The sequence below is a fragment of the Anas platyrhynchos genome, chromosome 2, assembly GCF_047663525.1.
Source record: "Anas platyrhynchos isolate ZD024472 breed Pekin duck chromosome 2, IASCAAS_PekinDuck_T2T, whole genome shotgun sequence".
Classification (NCBI taxonomy): domain Eukaryota; kingdom Metazoa; phylum Chordata; class Aves; order Anseriformes; family Anatidae; genus Anas; species Anas platyrhynchos.
Genome location: NC_092588.1, coordinates 102,566,672 through 102,585,930, shown reverse-complemented (window position 1 = coordinate 102,585,930; position 19,259 = coordinate 102,566,672). Strand labels below are relative to the sequence as shown.

General features: G+C 40.2%; 1 protein-coding gene across 8 annotated transcripts in view; it reads left to right on the top strand.

The window, feature by feature from the left end:
- Positions 1–19,259, top strand: part of TPK1 (thiamin pyrophosphokinase 1) — a 317,983-nt gene that overhangs the window by 201,715 nt on the left and 97,009 nt on the right. For all 8 annotated transcript variants that reach the window (XR_011806855.1, XM_038174896.2, XM_027451311.3 and 5 more), the window contains one exon: positions 7,085–7,231. Coding sequence is in view for 7 of the 8 variants with exons in the window: in XM_038174896.2 (XP_038030824.1) it covers positions 7,085–7,231 (147 nt within the window). In the remaining variant the exon portion in view is untranslated. The remainder of the gene's footprint in view (positions 1–7,084; positions 7,232–19,259) is intronic.

The following is a 19,259-nucleotide window of genomic DNA, read 5'->3' as shown; positions in this document are numbered from 1 at the left end:
AGTATAGCTCCGCATTATTTATGGTGTCTTTTATACAAATTTCATTGCTAAATGTTAAAATATGCAGGAAGAGCGCCTGAGCCTAGCTAGCCTGAGCCGTTAACTCTTATTCAGATGAAGTTTTAAAAAAAAAAAAAAAAAAAAAAGGCATAGCTTTGGAAATGGAGATCTTTATTTCTTTTTTTTCCTGTGTTCTGTGCAGAATGCTTTCCTTTAAAAATGTTTGCTATCTAAATTTAGCATGACAAAATGGAAATAAAAATAGGCAGAAAACGAATTTAAAAGAAAAAACTCATTTGGTTTAAAAAGCCACAAGAAAAGATTTCATCCGTCATAGTGTTGAAGTTGGCTTTCTCTGTTCATACTGTTGTAAACACCTGTGGGCTGCTGGCAGCACATTTCACAGAATAACCCTTTTTTTTGTAGAAAACCTATCCCACTGCCTGGAAATACGACACATTTGTTCACCTCCTTTGTAACCTTTCCTGTCTCTGATCAGGAACTGAAACAAAAACAACAAAAAAAAAAAAGTAGAAAAAAAAATACGATGGGAAATGAAAGGAAGTTTTGTGACAGTGAGAGAAAATAATTCTGTAAAGGATCTCTAAGTGTTGGGGTCCCGAGTTGGGGGGGGACCTTCCTGCATGAGGATATCTTTGCCACCGTGCCCCAGTAGGAGCCATGGTTCCCCCTGGGGAAATAATAGAAGCCTTTAGGGAGAGCCTTCCCAGCAAAGAAGCCTTTCACGGTGCAGTGCTCTGCCCACCCATGGGACCAGCCTTTGGCATGGGCTTCAGGGTGGCTCGAGCTGCAAGTGGTGCAGGACATGGTGGGTTGTGCTTGTGCTGTCCTGCTGGCCTTGGCACAGGATGGAAGCGTGTCAGAGGGGAGGAGAAGGAAGGCCATTCTGGATGGTATTTGTTTTGTACCTGCTGGTTGGCTGTGTTTTTAAATATAGATTTAGTGCACTCAGGTGTAGTGGTGCTTTTGGATAGTAATCTGAAAGAAAACAGACTACAGTATTAAAAATATATATGCTTTTGGTTTTATACACAGTCAGCTGGAGACTTTGCAAATGCTACCTTTGGATTATGCTCTGGATTTCTTTTAAATAAAGACTGACAATCAGAGTTAAGTGAAATGTGAAATATAAAGCTCACAAAGAACAGATTCTCTTGGAGATGATAGGATCGCTTTTCCTCCCTTGAGTTGTTCATTGATGGGGAGTTTTAGTTAGTTTGTTATTTCTTTTTTACTCCTGGAGGCAGTATACGAAGAAATTAAAAGCACAGCATGTGCCAAACACAGCTTTTGGCACTAGAGACAAGTGAATAGGGGATCATTAAAGAGATTTTCTAGACCATTTTAGCATAATCTTTTGAGGGTCTCTTGCATTGCTGCTAATAGAAATCCAGGGCTTGCTTTCTCAGAGACATGATAGCTTACAACAATTGGTTTTACTTTTCCGTGGGGGTGACACCACAACACACACACTGTCAGTTACACACCACTGTCAGTGGTTCAGGCATGGGAGCAGTGAGGTGCTAAATTGGGAGAGCTTGCTACATGTGAGTGTCTTTCCATGCTGTTTTGAAATAAGAGTGTGTAAGGTTTGCAGAAGACACATGATTGATGGTGCTGGTTGTTCGTGCACACAATAAACACATCAGGGTCAAAACCAGAACTTGTTCTTCTCCACACCTCAGTGAGCAGGTTACTCTAAGAGTTTTAGTGCACTTTTGCCTACTTACAATGGCATGTAAAGGTGTGGAGCAGGAACACTTCACCCAGAAAGCTTAAGGCAATAAGAAATTCCAATGACCCTGATCTTGTACGCAGCACACATTGTAGAGCTGTGCTCCAGCTGAGCAGCAGTAGTAGAGCAGGCATAATTGCTGTCCTTATTCTCCCCAAGGCACAGGGAGTACTGCTTGATCAAGGTCATCCACAAATATTCAGCACAAGAGCAAGCAGTCAAATTCAGATTGCCTGGGATCCAGTTCACGTGAATTTCACAAGTTATTCTTCCGTACTTGCAGAAAACTAAAATCAATGGTTATGAAGTTTATGTTCCACAAAATTTATGCCAGGTGATGTCGTATATATCCACAGACTTTCCATATACCTGTAGAAGATAGCAAAGCCAAAGCACTGACATTGAGTCATTCAGGACACAGATATAAACACAAGACAACAGTAGAACTAAGACTAAAGCATTTCCTTCTCCTGCAGTCTGTGGCTGGATTTCAAGATTACCTTTCCCTCTTCCATGTAGCTATCAGGTGTTATGTGTTTTAAGCAGACAAGTGCAATCTGCATATTTGTTGTTATTAGAAGAATTAACCTCCCACTTGAAATGCAAAGGGTTACAAACAGAGAAAGTGCTCAAGTAAAAATGTAAGAAAATGAACAAAAGCAAGAAATGCTGTGTGCAGGAGCTGACAATTGACCTAGAATAATATAATATGAAGATTAGGTGGGGTGACAATGAAGCTGATTGAAGGCTATCATCTCAGGCACACAGACAGGATGACAGCCTTTGGCTGAGAGCTCTTGTTCCCATGAGGAGTCAGACAGCTAAAGCAACAAGCACATTTCTGCTAGAGTAAAGAGTATCCCACCTGAGCAAAGTTCAGATGCTGCTGTGTGACTGTGCATGTCATTCCCGTAAGAAATGAATGACATACCCGTTATGTAAAACATTGAAAAGGAAAGCCAATATAATCAACTAAAACTGACAATATCTTACTATATATTTGATGTTGATTGTGGGATTTTAATCATTTATTAAATTTACATTGCAATTTTGTGGATGATTTAAAAAAAAAAAAAAATTACTGTGCTCTGGCTAGCACAAAAGAACTAATAGACCTATGGGAGAATGAGCTGAAATCTACTCTGGCTCATTTGTTATCAAGAAAAATGCTTGCTGTGTTACTAAAACCAGTGCACAGACCAGAAAGGATACATCTGGATTTTCAAACCACATCCTGAGTCATCAAAATTGTCTTATGAACAAAAAAGGCTTTTCTTGTAAACTGATTGAAATCAATAACATGTTGTAATAATAAAGGAATAATAAACATAGAATTCACACCACAACTTAATGGTTTACTTTTCAGCATATAATGTACTTCAATATATGCATGCTGCTACAGTAATTTAATTCTCTCTATCATCTTCCTCCAGTATTTTAAATTAAAGCAATAGGCTTATGAACAGTAGGAAATGAAGAAAGATCGTGAAGGGTGACAAGATACCAGTGAAGTGAGAAGGTGAAAAAAGGAAGCAGTGTTCAAATCAAATATGGTATCAGATCTGTAATTGGCATAGAAATTTCTTGGGTATTAGCAGTTGATGATTTCCATGGTCTCAGAGGGAGGAAGCTTTATTTATAGCTCCAGAGCTTTTACAACAACATCTCAGTTATTCTTGCCTTTGCTCTTTCCTTTAGGGGTGGTCTTTTTCACTCTTTGTTCCAGTGCCACCATTTGCTGTCAGTAAACGTGTTCCCTTTCATGTAGTCACTCCTCTGAGACTCAGGCACGTTTGTTTGGAAATTGTCTGGCTGAAACTGAACTCGTGTGGAAGAAAGTCCTTTGAGTTGTCTGTCCAGAGCCCTAACCTTGCCCTGGGGAGAGAATTTGAAGATAATGAGCACAGTTTTGAAAAGAATGGGCATCCTTTGCTGTCAGCTTGAGTCTTTGACTTTGCTCTTAGATGTCATGGTGATGCTCACATTACAAGCTAGATACTGTACTCTTTTCACCTACCTTGGGCACTGCCCAGCTTCCTCTGTCCTTTCAACCCTTCTACTCAAATATGCGTTCGTCAATTTTATAAGGAAAATCCTCTTTGTATTTAATCCATCCGTGCCAGAACGAGGAATGTAAGCAGGACCAGTTGTCACAGAAGAGTGGTTAGCAAGCCTGCAACCAGTTTACAGCAAATTGCACATTTCAGCAGTGTCCCTGAGAGTGGGAGCGGGAGGCTGAGCAGCTTGGCATGGTGGCAGCCTCTGCTCCCCGAGGTCACAGCCTGCTCTAAATTAGACCTTAGGGGGAGAAGAAACAAGCAAGTGTCTGAATTGCCATGTACAGTCTTTCTGTATGCTTCCCCTCTCCATTTAACTGATGTTAAACTGATGTTTCCCTGATGTTTGGTAGCAACTTCTAACACCCTTCCAAGAGATGCTAATGTATAAGTATCATTTAAAGATGACTGAATCCCCCCCCCCAGATCTTCAACTCTTTCTAAATTAAAGCTTGATAGCCCTTAAAAATGCTGTGCAACTCATTTAAGTCAGGTTTTAGATAGTCTAAGAGAATATGGCCCCCTTTACGCTGTGCTTGAAATGATCTAAGCAGTTCTTTGTAGTTATTTCGAATTTTATATCCTTTTTTCAGGAAATGAATAGCACGGTATGAAAACAAATTGTGTAAAGGGACTGCTGACAGGACGTTTAAGTGAAGCATGGACATTTCAATTGAAGTACAGTGTGTTAGTCAAATGCTACCTGCTGAGCTGATTAGCAGAAGCTGAGTATAATTCTGTAGCCTGTGTTATATGGGAAATCATACTAGAAAAATGAATGGCCTTTTCTCTGAAGTATGTGAATCTATAAATGCTCTGTGCTTTGGTATTTACTTTGTCTTATGTTCTGGAATGGCCAAGAGTCGTGTATATGCTTTCATGGTGCATCCATTTTCTTAAACTCTCTGGTGAAAGGCAGGTCTGTCTGCTGTCACACAAGTGCAGAACTTAGCTTTTCTCCCTGTCTGTTCCTTGGATGCTCTGTCTGGTTTTGTTTCCATACCTGTCACATACTTGTATTTTTCATTTTCACAAAACTGTGCAAACCCTGTATAATAGTTACATTTCTTTTCTGGGCATCTTTATTAGCCTTTTCCCAGCATGCCACGACCCCAAACCTCTGTTTTCATGAATGTCTTATCAACAGATCTACTCCATGCTAGACTGAGTTTGTTTTCTGATTTTGAAGGCAACAATCCCAAAGTTCATTTTGCTATTGCTACTGAAGAGAGTAGGATTTCAGGATCACTTCTGTCAGACTGTAAGATGCAGAAGTATTTTTGGTTATGTTTTTCTTCAACTTGTAGTAGTCACGCAATATCACAGAAAGATGCAGTCAGTGAGCACTTCATTGTCTCAGATATGTCCTGTACTTCGTGGTAAGTACACGTGTGTGAATAGTAGAGCAGAACTTGTCTGACGTGCTGACAGTTTTACAAGGCAAAGACGACACATTCAGAATGTTATTGCATCATTTTAATTAACAGTCAGTGTGAACTCTGTTTCCTTCATTCTTAACATTAAACTGTAGAAAACATCAAAGCTGAAACAAACAAGGTAAAACAATATATGGTGAGATATATATACCAGGAAACTATACAATAACTGCTCAGCTTTTTGAAGGCTGGGTCAGCTGGGCTAATATTTAAGCTCCAGCCCCATTACTCACAAGAAAAACACTATATGTGAATTACTCATCCTTTGCAAAGCCCCCTTAACTTCATTGTGGTTTCAGGTTAATGTAGCAGATTTTTCTTATGGCCTCCATTAGGGTAGGGGGCATTTTTACTTGTACTTGACTGGTGGGGAACTGGTGGTGGTGGGTCTTTTCAGTGTTAACTGTTTTCAGAGAATTGATCCACCTTTTTTAATCACAGTCAGCCGCAGCCAAACAAAAGCAGTTTGTTTCTACAGTGGCATCAATAAAATGGAAAATATATTATGACTTAGCTGGGGACACATGCTTTCTACCTTTTGCTGCTTTGTCTCTGTTTACAGCTAGGTTTTCCTACCATTCATATTCTGTTAGCCTTGTGCTTGCTTTGTGTGATCTGTAATCCACACAGAAAATATGTGCCCTCTGCAATACAATAATAATTATTTTTTTAAATGTTTGCTGCTAATATAACATGCTATATTGATTCAGCCTGGGTTTTCTAGTGTTTTCCTGGTAGAGATGAGAAAGATGGTATAATTCTTCACCAAATGGAAAAGAGCTTAATTTTCATGCAAACCAATATTCAACAGAATCATAAAGTCCTAGCCCTGGTAATAAAAATAGAAGCCGATGTTATTAATGCATCATTCCAGATACACAGAGCACCATTATGTGACTCCTGGGTTGAGTAAAACTTCATGTAATCACAGTGGCCATAGACTTAAGCCCTATAAAGCTGGAAACTTCAACAGATGGCTATTGTCAATGCAGCTTCTAAAAGCTTTAGAGCCGCGTTGTGTTAGGGCTCCAGATATGGCTTACTCAGTGGTAGCTTTTTAAATTACAATTACTGAACATAACTGATCTGCATTATGGAAGTAATAATAATAATAATACTTCGCACTCAGTAACCTGTGTAAGGATCTGAAAGCTCTTAACCAAGGTTTTTGAAGACTCCCTTTCTGCTTATTGAAAATAAAGAGCATGCAGGGGCTTGTTGGAGCGTGAGAGGATCAAGAGTTAAGGGCAGCAGCCACAGCAGGCAGGCTCTGGGGCTGTGGCCAGCAGCCATGCCGCGCTCTCTGCAGGCCTAGGGCTCAAACGAGAGGGTGCTCCAGTCTCTGGCACAGGCCTGGGCTGCAATCTCCCACTTCCGAAGTTTACCAGTAATGGAAGGAATCATAGAGTGTTTTGACTTCGAAGGGAACTTAAAGACCATCCGGTTCCAACCCCCCTCCCATGGGCAGGGACACCTCCCACCAGACCAGGTTGCCCAAAGCCCCATCCAGCCTGGCTTAAAACACCTCCAGGGATGGGGATGGTGCATACACAGCTTCTCTGGGCAACCTGTGCCAGTACCTCACCGCCCTCTGAGTGAAAAATTTCTTCCTAACCTCTGATCTAAATATTTTTTAAGTTAAAGCCGTTATTCCTTGGGTAAAATGTCTGTATTTGAGATTTACTTTTGTCTAGTCAGTAGTTGTCTTTTTTTCTTTTTTTTTTTTTTTTTTCTTTTCACAAAGTGATTCTATTTTTCATTTTCAGGGTCTAGAGATCACTTGTGAAAGTATCCTGGTGGCTGTTCCCTCTGACTGTTTTTGTTTTATCTTTCAGATCAATATCATTGTGACTTTGGGTGGACTTGGAGGACGCTTTGACCAAATAATGGCATCAGTGGAAACACTTTTTCATGCAACAAATATCACTCCTTTTCCAGTGATAGTTATCCAGGAGTGCTCGCTGATTTACCTACTTCAACCTGTAAGTGCTGTGAAAAGTTACTTCATAATACACCTGACCTTCCATCTCCCCTCACCCTGTAGGTCTGGCACTATTAACTTCTCATTTTCTTAATTGTAATCTATAGGGACACAACCTAAATTGAAAATATATTGCAGAATAGTGGACAGCAAATTGTATGCTCTGCACTCCTGCCTTGAAAAAGATCATTTTTAGTTTGGTCAGGATAGGTTTGTTTAAAATAGGATGAAAGCTGAATCTGAGTATGTCTGGGATTCTGATTATAAACGAAAAACATCTTTAAACTTTTTAATTAGGTTCCATTAAGTTTAAATTGCCCTTTGCATGTTGAGTAGCAATACAGACATCTGCAGTATGAGAAACAAAAGCTACAAGATGAAGATACAAGGGAGTTCCTGACAAACGTGTCAGGCAGAATTCTTGTGTGGTCTGAGTGGTGCAGTTCATTATGATGGGGATCCAGTGAAGATCAGCAAGAGAATTTATTTAAGATGTATTATTTTTTGTGTGGTTTCAGTTCTTGTTCCATTTATTGATTCATAAAACAACACAGTCAAAAGATCTTGCAGGGCTTCTGCTTCTAAGTTTTAAATTAAAGGGAAATCTAAGCATCAAAGAGTCTTCTCTAACAGCAGTTCATTTGCTTGGAAATAAGTTTTTCCTGATGTCAGGGTTTCTAGACACTTAACTAGCTTTTCCATTTTACCTTAGACAGCGTATTTCATTAAAATAAATAACATTCACAGATAAATTTGACAAAACCCTGCACCACACATGCTTTATTGTAATTTGAGAAAAGAGTTAATAAGGTTCCATGAGATGATAGATTTAAATCCACAGGGGCAAATGCTGTATTAACAACTTTTAAGCACTGTGTCTGCAGGAAAAGACTGTAGGCGCAGGAGCTCATTTGCCAGTATGGCCAGGAATGACTGTGATCATTAGTTGCAATGCTACATGGCTAGAGGCAGCAGAGTGAGGGGGAAGTAAGGCTGAAGAATAACTGGTTAAAATCTGGAAGTGAGGAGTAACTCACATATGGTTGGTCTATGGGTGCAGCACTTCACTGGCCACAGTTGATTAATATTAGGATACTTCTAAGAACATGTAGAAGAGTTGAAATAAGATGGAGAATTCCAAATTTAGCTTACAAAATGCTTACTCGGACTGGAAAGACTACTAATTCTTTTAATTCATCTTTTCCATAAGTGACTTCGAAATGTCACAGAATCACAGAATTGTAGGGGTTGGAAGGGACCTCAAGAGATCATCGGGTCCAACCCCCCTGCCAAAGCAGGTTCCCTAGAGAAAGTTTTCCTAGTCATGCATAAGGTTGCTTTCAGAAGAGTCTTCAATGAATAATCAACCCCTTTGCAATTTGAAAAAAATCCACTAATCTCTGTATTTAAATAGAAATTAGAGGTTTCTAACTGTTTGGGTTTGCTGGCAACTTTTTATGTTCTGTTTTTATCGTGCTGTATGAGAAGCATTTAACTTTTTTGTTGGTGGGGATAGTTCCACAGCGTATTATTTTCTACCATCCCTGGCTGTCAATCTGCATTGCTGGTAACTGACTTCAGGCTGTTTCTAGCATTCAGGAATAAAGGGCAGATATAGAGGGCAGGCCTTTTAAGCAATCTTAATGCTGACTTTAACACAAAATTGCTTTTCACTGTTGGTTTAAACTTGTCGCTGTCAGTATCTTCAGTCAACTGTCATGGTACCTCCAGATAACAGTATTAATCCTGTATAGTTTAGATAAAAATTAAGTGAGTAGTTTACACATAGGGACAAACAGGAATCCTTAGCTTGGAAGTACTCTTTTTTTTCCTATGAAGTTCAACATGGTATTTTTCTCTTGTAAACATCCACAGTCGTGGCATTCTCTCTCTTTCCTTTCCCTTGTTTGTAATTTTAAAATCAAGGTAGGAGGGAGTTGTACACAGTGGGAGACCAACTGACTTTTGGAATGCAAGTATGGAAACTGTGCAACAAATGAAGCAAAGTTTTGAGATCCGAATGCTAATGCAAATGATAAAGTTAAGAGCATCTTGCTTTTCCTATAAAATGTAGAGCTGAAATCCTTCTCTCTTGGGTAAGAAGAATCTGATCTTTATTGGATTCTTTGGATAAGATATATGAGCAAAATATAACCATATTTTTGCTTCGGAATAACATTAGCCCTCAGCTCACTATAGCGGGAGATTAGTATTGGTTCTATATCATATGCACCTAGGCAAAGGCTAAAATACTTAGATAGAGCAGTGAAACTGGTAATCCCAAAACAGCCCTAGGAGGGATACAAAGAGGAATAGCAAATCAAGCTGCTGAATATTTAGCTACTAATACGGAAACTAAGGGGATGACTCAGTGAGTTACTCCATAGGAAAAAAAGAGTACTTCCAAGCTAAGGATTCCTGTTTGTCCCTATGTGTAAACTACTCACTTGATTTTTATCTAAACTATACAGATTAATACTGTTATCTGGAGGTACCATGACAGTTGACTGAAGATACTGACAGCGACAAGTTTAAACCAACAGTGAAAAGCAATTTTGTGTTAATGTCAGCATTAAGATTAATGACCTTAAAAGGTTTGCCCTCTATATCTAAGCCCTATCTCCAGAACTACTCTATATCATTACTGGAATGTTGATATAGAAGGGCACAGAAAAAAAAATACATCTATATTTAATACACCTGTAAAGGTATACAGTGTTGTAGGAAACATGGTTGGAGTCTTGGTGGAAGTCTTCAGGATGAAAGAGAAAGACAGCAAGGACAATGCCGGACTTTGAATCCACTGCAGACTACCAAGCAAGGAGGACCAGGTCAATAAAGCCCTTTTTTTGTTAATCAATAATATTATCCATGTACTAAATGTAAGGGTAATCATATTTCTATGCAGGAGTCTCTTGGGTTATAGGTAGACAGTGCAAGTTTTTTAAGCATATTGGGAAGCGTGGCATGGAAAGCAAAGAAAGCTGCAAGGAAGAACACTCTGGAGTCAGAAATAGGGAGACTATGCAAGAATTCCAGGAGGTGATGCTTCCTCTAAAACACTGTCTAATGTGATGATTGAAATTTTAAAAAGGGGGGGGGGGGTAGGGGGGGGAAGTGGGGAGGTGAGGGCCGGGGGGGAGTTTCTCTGCACTGAATAGTCACCTCATTTCTTTCTATAGTGGAGGGGAAGGATCGTATAGGGGAAGGAAACATGAATTCTTAATAAGGAGTAATCACTTCTATGAGCAGGATATTTTATGTAACAGTCCATACATTTTATGCTTGAAATTTTAGTAATATCAATCACCATTAGAATATACCCTGGCTGAAGAGCATTAGGCCCTTAGAGTCATGTTTATCATGCTAGCCATGCTCAGTACGAATGGCTTAAGGTTTCACATACATACTTTCTCATTTTCTGGTAGTGTGCTTCTCAGGAGTACAGAAACATTAGCTTCTGTACACTGAGCATAAATTATCTTTTTTCTGTGAGTTTTATGGCAGTTTGTAATACAAGGTAATAGGATTTATGACCAAGAAATGAGAAGATGTCCAAGAGTTAATGAGGCCTGTCTTTTACATTATACTGAGCAGCTCAGTGTTCCCCATGCAGAATTCTTGAAGTGGCATGTAAGGGAGAAGATCTGCTAGCTACACATGAAAATGCGTTACAGACACATACTTTTGTCAATTAGCTGGCTCTTCTGAATGAGTGTATGAATGCTTTGATAACCCTTTTTTCTCAGACGCAGCTTTTCTTGTGAGTGCATGTCTTCCTTCCCTGGGAGAGCGATGAGTAATTTAACATCATAGGTAGTAGTCCAGCAAATATGAGCAATAAGAATCAGAAGTCTCATTCCTCATTCTTGGCTGTCTTTTACTTCTTGGCTTCCTTGCTGCCTTGGCTATTCTTTACCGTCATTTCATTGGCGAGAAAGCAATTGTATGGTCTTTTGATCTCACAGTCACATAGTTTGTAAATTGGATAAGACCCATGTCTTTCTCTGAATGAGCACTGTGAGGCTCATGTAGTTTTTGACAAAACACCCTTATATTCTCAGCTCTGCACTGAAGTGGAACACAGTATTACTGTAATAGTAACAACAGTATTAGTAAGACCTTTAATTAACATAGGCATTGGCATACAGTAGGCTGTGCAGCTAATTAGTTAGCATGGTCCCAAGCACAGTGTTAGTGGGAGCCAGCTATCATTCTCACAGACAGTGCCTGGGCAGAGTCTGGGACTACCATAGATTTGTAAGTGCCTACTAAGCATTTTGGACAGTACCACCTCGTTTGGGGGCAAGAGAGAACAACCATAATATGCATGTGAGCCATGCTGTGCCCATTGGCTTGAGGTCCAGAGAATAGCACCTGGACCACCTTACAGATGCAGAGTGACCAGGTGTAGAGTTCTGCTCCTAGCTGCAGGCACTGTGATAGATACAAGCTGAGGGAGGTACAAGACTGACAACTTACTCTGCTGTAGTGTACTGCTGCAGTTTTCTACATCAGTGTTCTTTGCTTTTCTTTGTATCCATGCTTGGAGAGTCAAATGTAATGGGAAATTCAGGGTGTATACATTCAGCTTCTGAGTTTCCTTTGGCAGTTCCTTGAATATCATAACTAGTTCCTTGAGTATTGTGGAAACTTCAAAAATGAGTCTGAATTACTTCAGTTTATTTCATGGTATTGTATGGCTATCAAGTGCTGTTGCTTCAAGTTTACCACATGATTTCTGTGTTTTGCCGGACATCAGTGATCCAAACGTAATTAATTTTTTGTCAGTCACTTCCTAAACTTGCAAAGATTTTACTTCCTATTTTGTTTCTCACTGCTACCAAAGGAAAATTTTAGGAGGATCTTCTCTTAGCAGCTAAATTCTTTATAGCTCAGCATCAGTAAAAGTGTAGTATGAAATGTAGAAAAATATATATATTTACTTAGAAATCATAACTAGCTTCTGCAACAATCATATCCTTTCAAGTTTATTTAGTGCCAGTTAAAAGTGCAGTTTGCATCAAGTTTGTGAAGCATTTAGAGAAATGTAGATTTTTTGTAGACCTGTTTGCACAGGATGACATCTAATACCTATGGACTACTTCTGTATAATGAAGACATATGGAAAATATTTAAATATTTTGTCTACAGCTCTTCCTTAGACAGACAGACATTGCAACAAATTTATGAGTCAGTTTGTTAGCTTGCAGGTAACCACTTAAAAAAATCATCTCTTTCAGTGAGGAAAGGAAAATAACAAGCCATCATTGCCAAGTAAAAAATAACTTTTACTAAATGAGATTTTTACCTATTTATAACTTCAGAACTAAGTAATACTCTATGGCAGGATATGTTAATCACATGGCTATTTCTAGATTCACATCTTAATGGTTCCTATATCAAAAAAGATGATATAAGGAACAGTAATCTAACTAGTCTACTCATGTACTTCTAGATTCTGGAATCATGCAATTTATTTCTGAATTCTGAATCTGGTGTTTGATAAGTTTCAACAGTTCTACTCTCAAGATTTTTTAGTCATTGTCCAGATTTTTCATTCCTACAGCAGTTGATGCATGATCATCTAGGAGAATCTTGAACTTAATTAAAGTTGTTCTGAGGTTGTTTCTGCTCTCTGTTGTGTCCTCTAGCTGTTGTAATATAATCTTGTTATTATGATAGTACCTATTGTCTTGTTTGATGAAAACAAGGAAAGCTTTCTGTTACAAAGCTAATTTTCTCAGAGCTGGGATTTTTCCCAAACTTGTAAATTCCTTGCATTTCCTTTGAAGTTTTAATACTTCATTTCCACCTTTATATTTTTTTCTGCAGTGCTCTGATGCTTTTATTTGTTTGTGTGTGATGTAGTAGTAGTTATTCTTTTTACCATTCTTTGATACCATTATTACCATTATTCTTTTAAACAGATCTTCTGCTTAATCAGTTACATGATATCAAGTGACTTGAAGCAAAATAGCTAACGTTGTCTTGGACATTTGTTTATCCGTATGTAGTTCATGCTTAACTGAGAACAATGAGAAGTTGGTAAAACTTTATTCTGTTTTGGTGATAACAGTACACTGAGGAAGACCACAGCATTTTTTTCACATGCTGTGTGTGCATTTAATCATTGTCCTGTAAGTAAATAGACAAATGTGGAGTGTATGCACATTTTGTTCATTTTAGTTTTGTTCGTGTTTGTTGTTTTTTTTTTCTCGACCAGGACTTCAGTCCTATACCAGGATTTTGTGGCGAGCTAAAGAATTTCTAAGCTTTTCATGAATAGATTTTTGACAACAAACGGAAACTAGTATCTAAAAGATAATCAATATTGATTCCAAATCTCATGAGCAGATTTCACAGAAATCACAGAATTTCTAGGTTGGAAGAGACCTCAAGATCATCGAGTCCAACCTCTGACCTAACACTAACAGCCCTCCACTAAACCATATCCCTAAACTCTAAATACTTTGAACGTAATTCAGATAAGTTATCTAACGTTTTTTGTTTTGTTTTGTTTTAACTTTAAAAAAAAAACAAAACTAATGCTTGTCTGTATGGAGGTCTGATAGATTGGTATTTTTGATTTATTTTGTTTTATTTTTATGATTATTTTGTTGTGGTTTAAAATATGTCTCCCACCTGACACCCACAGGGGATAACACAATATTTTGGATGTTTAAGGGAACCAATCAGACATAAAGGATTAAAGAAATTTAAAGGGTTAATTATTAACACATTCTGTGACTTGCCGGATCAGAGGTCAGCCCCTTTACTAATTAACCATCGCAGAGCAAGTCTTATTTTCTCCTTCTGATCTTTTTCTTTCATTTTTCTTGACTCTTGGATCCCATCAAATGTCTTTTCTTAGTGCATCATGATTTAGTTTAATTCTGCAGAAAACATTCTTGTTTTAACTTCAGCAGCCACCGTTTCCTGAAGATTTTCTCCCAGGGTTCATCTCCTTCCAACAGTCACAATTTATGTAATCTTCTGGTGTACTACTACTGCTATGAAGTATTAGTTCATCAATGCCCTTTTGTCATACTGGCTTCATCTCGTCCTCTTGGGTCTCGTAGTATTTTCTCTTGATTCTTCAGTTGTATTATAATCAATGTGGACTCATCTGTGTAGTATTGGAAACTATTGAGGCGATGTCTGCTGCAACATGCCTGTGTCCCACAAATTATTGCTGAGTTATAATTCTGTTTGGCTTTATTGTGGTGGAATGCAGCCCAAATGTTTCAAGTCCCAGGATGCTGTGGTACCCACTAAGTAACACAGCCTCTATCACATCATGTTACTGGCATGCTTGAGATGAATCCCACCAAAGTTTTGTAGTGAGTGCTTTCCTCTTCAGGTATTTAAAATACTTCAGTGCCAATTTGGGAGTATTTGATTTTTTTCACTCCTTATCATTACAGAAGGTTCATATGGAAACAAGCAGGTATCAAAAGTCTGTAATCTGAAGGCACAGCCTCTTCTGGAAAGAGTATGAATGTCTGGAAAATATTTTATTGCATGCTCTTAAAAAAATGTAGCAGGCAAAATCAATATTACTGTTCCTAGACTGAATGTAAATGACAGTAAAAATTGAAGTGATAATAGGTGACAAATCATTATCTGCTACAAAAACAGAGCAATCAGAATGCTAAATACTTAATGGTTGTCCACACTTGAAGGACTGATGGATCCTTCCAGAAGAAAACTTTAAAATGTTTCTTTCTGCTCATGTCTGAATACTGGATTTAATTGAAGTTGAAAAAGGTGAGCATCCATAGTCTGGCCTCATAGTTATATTTGAAAATATGTTGTCTGTAAAATTGCTTTGGCTTTTCCAATCCCTGTCAGCAGAATGACTCCTAATTCTGTTTCTGCTGTGGCAGTGGTGTTAACTGTATCAAATTACAGTTTTTGTTTAAAAATATTTAAACTCATTGTTTACACTTAGTGTTTAAAATCAGTTTCTAAAACGTTTTTAAAATTAAAAAAAAAAAAAAAGATCAGTGCAAAAGAAGGATTATATTTTGTAAAACCTGAGGTCTTGGGGAAAATGCTGTACTATAGTAACAAGATTTAGCTACAGCTATTCATAGGAAGTCATTTCCTTGCCATAGGAGGTTATTTACTTGGCAATCTGAATTTTCTGCATGTTGGTAACAACTGGTTACATTACTTCAGAACACATTGTCTGCTGTTAGCATGACATCCCAAAAAGAGACAGTTATCAGGGACTGCATTCTTCAATGTCTTTTAAGAATGCAATGTTTCTGCCACCCTAAAGTTAAGTGCAATTGAAAATACTTCTCCACCCTGAAATCTAAATTTATAGAATTGGTAATGTGCTCTAAGAGCCAATCATGGAATCATAGAATGGCTTGGGATAAAAGGGGCCTTAAAGATCATCTAGTCCCAACTAGACCTCTAGTTCGCTGCCATGAGCAGGGATGCCACCACTAGAACAGGTTGCCCTGGCCTTGAACACCTCCCGGGATGGGGCTTCCATAACTTCTCTGGGCAACTTGTGCCAGTGCCTCACCACCCTCTGAGTGACCTCTAATCTAAATCTTCCTTCTTTTAGTTTAAAACCATTCCCTCTTGTGCTGTCATTATCTACCAGAGCAAAAAGTCACTCTCCATCTTTTTTATAAGCTTCCTTTGAGTGTTGAGAAGCTGCAATTAGGTATCCCTGGAGCCTTCTCTTCTCCAGGCTGAACAGCCCCAGCTCTCCCAGCCTTTCTTCATAGGAGAGGTGCTGATCATCTTCATGGCCCTCCCCTGGAGCTGCTCTAACAGCTTCACATCCTTCTTTGTTGGGGGCCCCAGACCTGGATGCAGCACTCCTAGTGGGGCCTCATGAGGGCAGAGCAGAGGAGCACGATCACCTCCCTTGACCTGCTGCTTCCTCTTCTATTGATGCAGCCCAAGAAGCAGTTGGCCTTCTGGGTTGCAAGCACACACTGCTGGCTCATGTCAAGCTTTTCATCTACTAGAATTCCCAAGTCCCCCTCTGTGGGGCTGCTCTCTGTGTGTTCTTTTCCCAGTCTGTCCTCATGTCTGGGATTGCTCTGACCCAGGTGCAGCACCTTGCACTTGGCCTTGTTGAACCTCATTATGTTCACATGGGCCCACTTCTTTAGTTAGTTCAGGTCCCTTCGGATGGCATCCCTTCCTTCTGCTGTATTGATTGCACAACTCAGCTTAGTGTCATCTGCAGACTTGCTGAGGATGCTATTGATCCCATTTACTACATCACTGTTGAAGATATTAAGTAATGTTGGTACCAAAACAGACCGCTGAGGGACACCACTTCACCACTTGTCACAAGCCTCCACCTGGCCTTAGAGCCATTGACCACACCTCTCTAGGTGCAACCTTCAAGCCAATTTCTTACCCACTGAATGGCCCACCCTTCAGATCGATCTCTCTCCAATTTGGAGATCAGGATGTCATGTGGGACTGTGTCAAAGGCCTTACAGAAGTCCTGGTAGACATCAGTCAGTCTTTCCTTGTCAACTGGTGCAGTCACTCCATCAACAGAAGGCCACCAGACTGGTCAGGCATGATTTGCCCTTGGTGAAGCCATGCTGGCTGTCCCGGAGCACCTCCTCATCCTGCATCTGCCTTGACATTGCTTCCAGGAGGATCTGTTCTATGATCTTCCTAGGCACAGAGGTGGTCTATAGTTCCCCAAGTCCTCCTTTTTTTAAAATGGGAGTGATGTTTCCCTTTTTCCAGTCAGAGGGGACTTCACCTTCACAAGCCATGCAGACAGTTGTCCACTTGGTCTATTCATCTCCTTCATCCAGTCACCAACTGGGAGGATAGAGGAAAACACTACTTGCTCTCACAGTCCCTTCAACATCTTTCCAAGGGACATAAAGTCCTTTTTGATATTTTGGAGTCTCTTTGTTGCAGCCTCATTTGACCCTACATAAAAGAGTAGGAATGGGTAGTAGCCTCTTCGTGATATCATGAATGTGGGCCCTGGAGAGGAAGCAAACCTCTCTGGAGAGATTCTCTGGATGGCAAATGGGTGCTTCAGTGCCTCTCAGAAAAAGTCTCCCATTACTAACACCCTTGATGCCTTTTTTGTGGCACAGGCTCAGAGGCAAGTGGTTGACTCGGCCAACTTTGTACAGTTGCCCTTTTCTAGGTCATTATCAATGAAAGGCAACAGAGTCCTTGAGGGAAAGCCATCTCACAATTAGATAAGATATGAGGAAATGGTCTGAAGTTGTACCAGAGGAGGGTTTTTTTGGACATAGGAAGAACTTATTCATGGAGAGGGTCAAATGTTGGAACAGGCTGCCCAGAGAAGTGGTGGAGTCCCCATCCCTGGAGGTATTTAAGAGATGTGTGGATGTGGCACTAAGGGACGTGGTTCTGTGTTGGGACTCAGTAGGGCAGGTTGATGGTTAGGCTTAATGATCTTGAAGGTCTCTTCCAAGCTAAATGATTATATGATTCTGTGATTAGCAGCAGGAAGAAGCAGCAGATAACAGTGGTTGGAGATGTCTTTCCTCAGGAGACAGAGGCACCCATCTGTGCTGATCAGACATGCTGTCATAGGAGCTGTGTTGCTTGGCAAGAGATGTTGCAGAGAGAATGCTGAACTTCATCTGTCCTTGAACTGTTTCTCCTTGCTATTCATCTGCATGGACACCAGTGCTACTGCCAAGGGAAATCTGAAATAAATTAACTTAGACTACTAAGGGGACAAAAGCAGAGATGTTCCTTAATTTCCTTTGGATGACAGGAGAGTTCAGAGAAGGGCAACAAAGCTGGTGAGGGGCCTGGAGAACAAGTCCTACGAGGAGCGGCTGAGGGAGCTGGGCTTGTTCAGACTGGAGAAGAGAAGGCTCAGGGGTGACCTTATTGCTCTCTACAGGTACCTTAAAGGAGGCTGTAGCAAGGTGGGGGTTGGTCTGTTCTCCCACGTGCCTGGTGACAGGACGAGGGGGAATGGGCTTAAGTTGCGCCAGGGGAGTTTTAGGTTAGATGTTAGGAAGAACTTCTTTACCGAAAGGGTTGTTAGACACTGGAACAGGCTGCCCAGGGAAGTGGTGGAGTCACCATCCCTGGAGGTCTTTAAAAGACGTTTAGATGTAGAGCTTAGTGATAGGGTTTAGTGGAGGACTTGTTACTGTTAGGTCAGAGGTTGGACTCAGTGATCTTGGAGGTCTCTTCCAACCTAGATGATTCTGTGATTCTGTACAGACACAACTTGTGAGTTAACAGCTTGCTATGGGGCTGGTGTCCCAAGAAGTGCTTTGGCTTTTATGATCACAGGTTCCTCTGAGGCATAATGACTGCTAGAGAAAGAGACCGCATCCGTTTGACAAATTGAAGGAAAAACAACTATGCCAAGAGGCTAGCCAACCTGGTGAGGAGGGTTTTAAACTGGGCTGTATCAGGGCATGGTGATGACAGCTTAGAGTTAAGTGAGGAGTAAGGGTTATGGCTGATAACTACAAGGGACAGAGGAGTGAAGTGAGAGAGTCCTCAGGAAAGATGAAAAAAGGCAAAAGGAAACCCCTCTCAAGTGTCTATGCACAAATGCATGTAGCCTAGGAAACGAACAGGAGGAGCTAGAGCTCCATCTATGGACACAGAACTGGGAAATCATTGGAAAAACTGTGAAGTGGTAGAATCGCTCATATGCCTGGAGATCTGTGATAAGGAGGTAACAGCTCTTCAAGAAACACAGGCAAAGAAGAAGAAATGTGTGGTGGCCCTTTAGGGGAGTGAGCAGTTCGCAGTAGAAGGGGTCCTGGGGGAGACAGCTCTGTGAATGTCAAAGCAGTGAGTTCAGTGGAGGGCCACCGAGATGGCTGAGGGCTGGGAGTGATGAGTACCGTGCAAGGCTGAGGATTCTGGGCTAGTAAAGCCCGGAGAATAGAAGGCTTTGGGCAGTGTTAATAGCAGCCTTCCAAAACTTGCAGAGGTTAGCAAGAAGATGAATCCCAGGCTCTTTCCTAAGGTACCCAGCAGAAAGACAGTGGTCCTAAACTGAAACAGGGTTG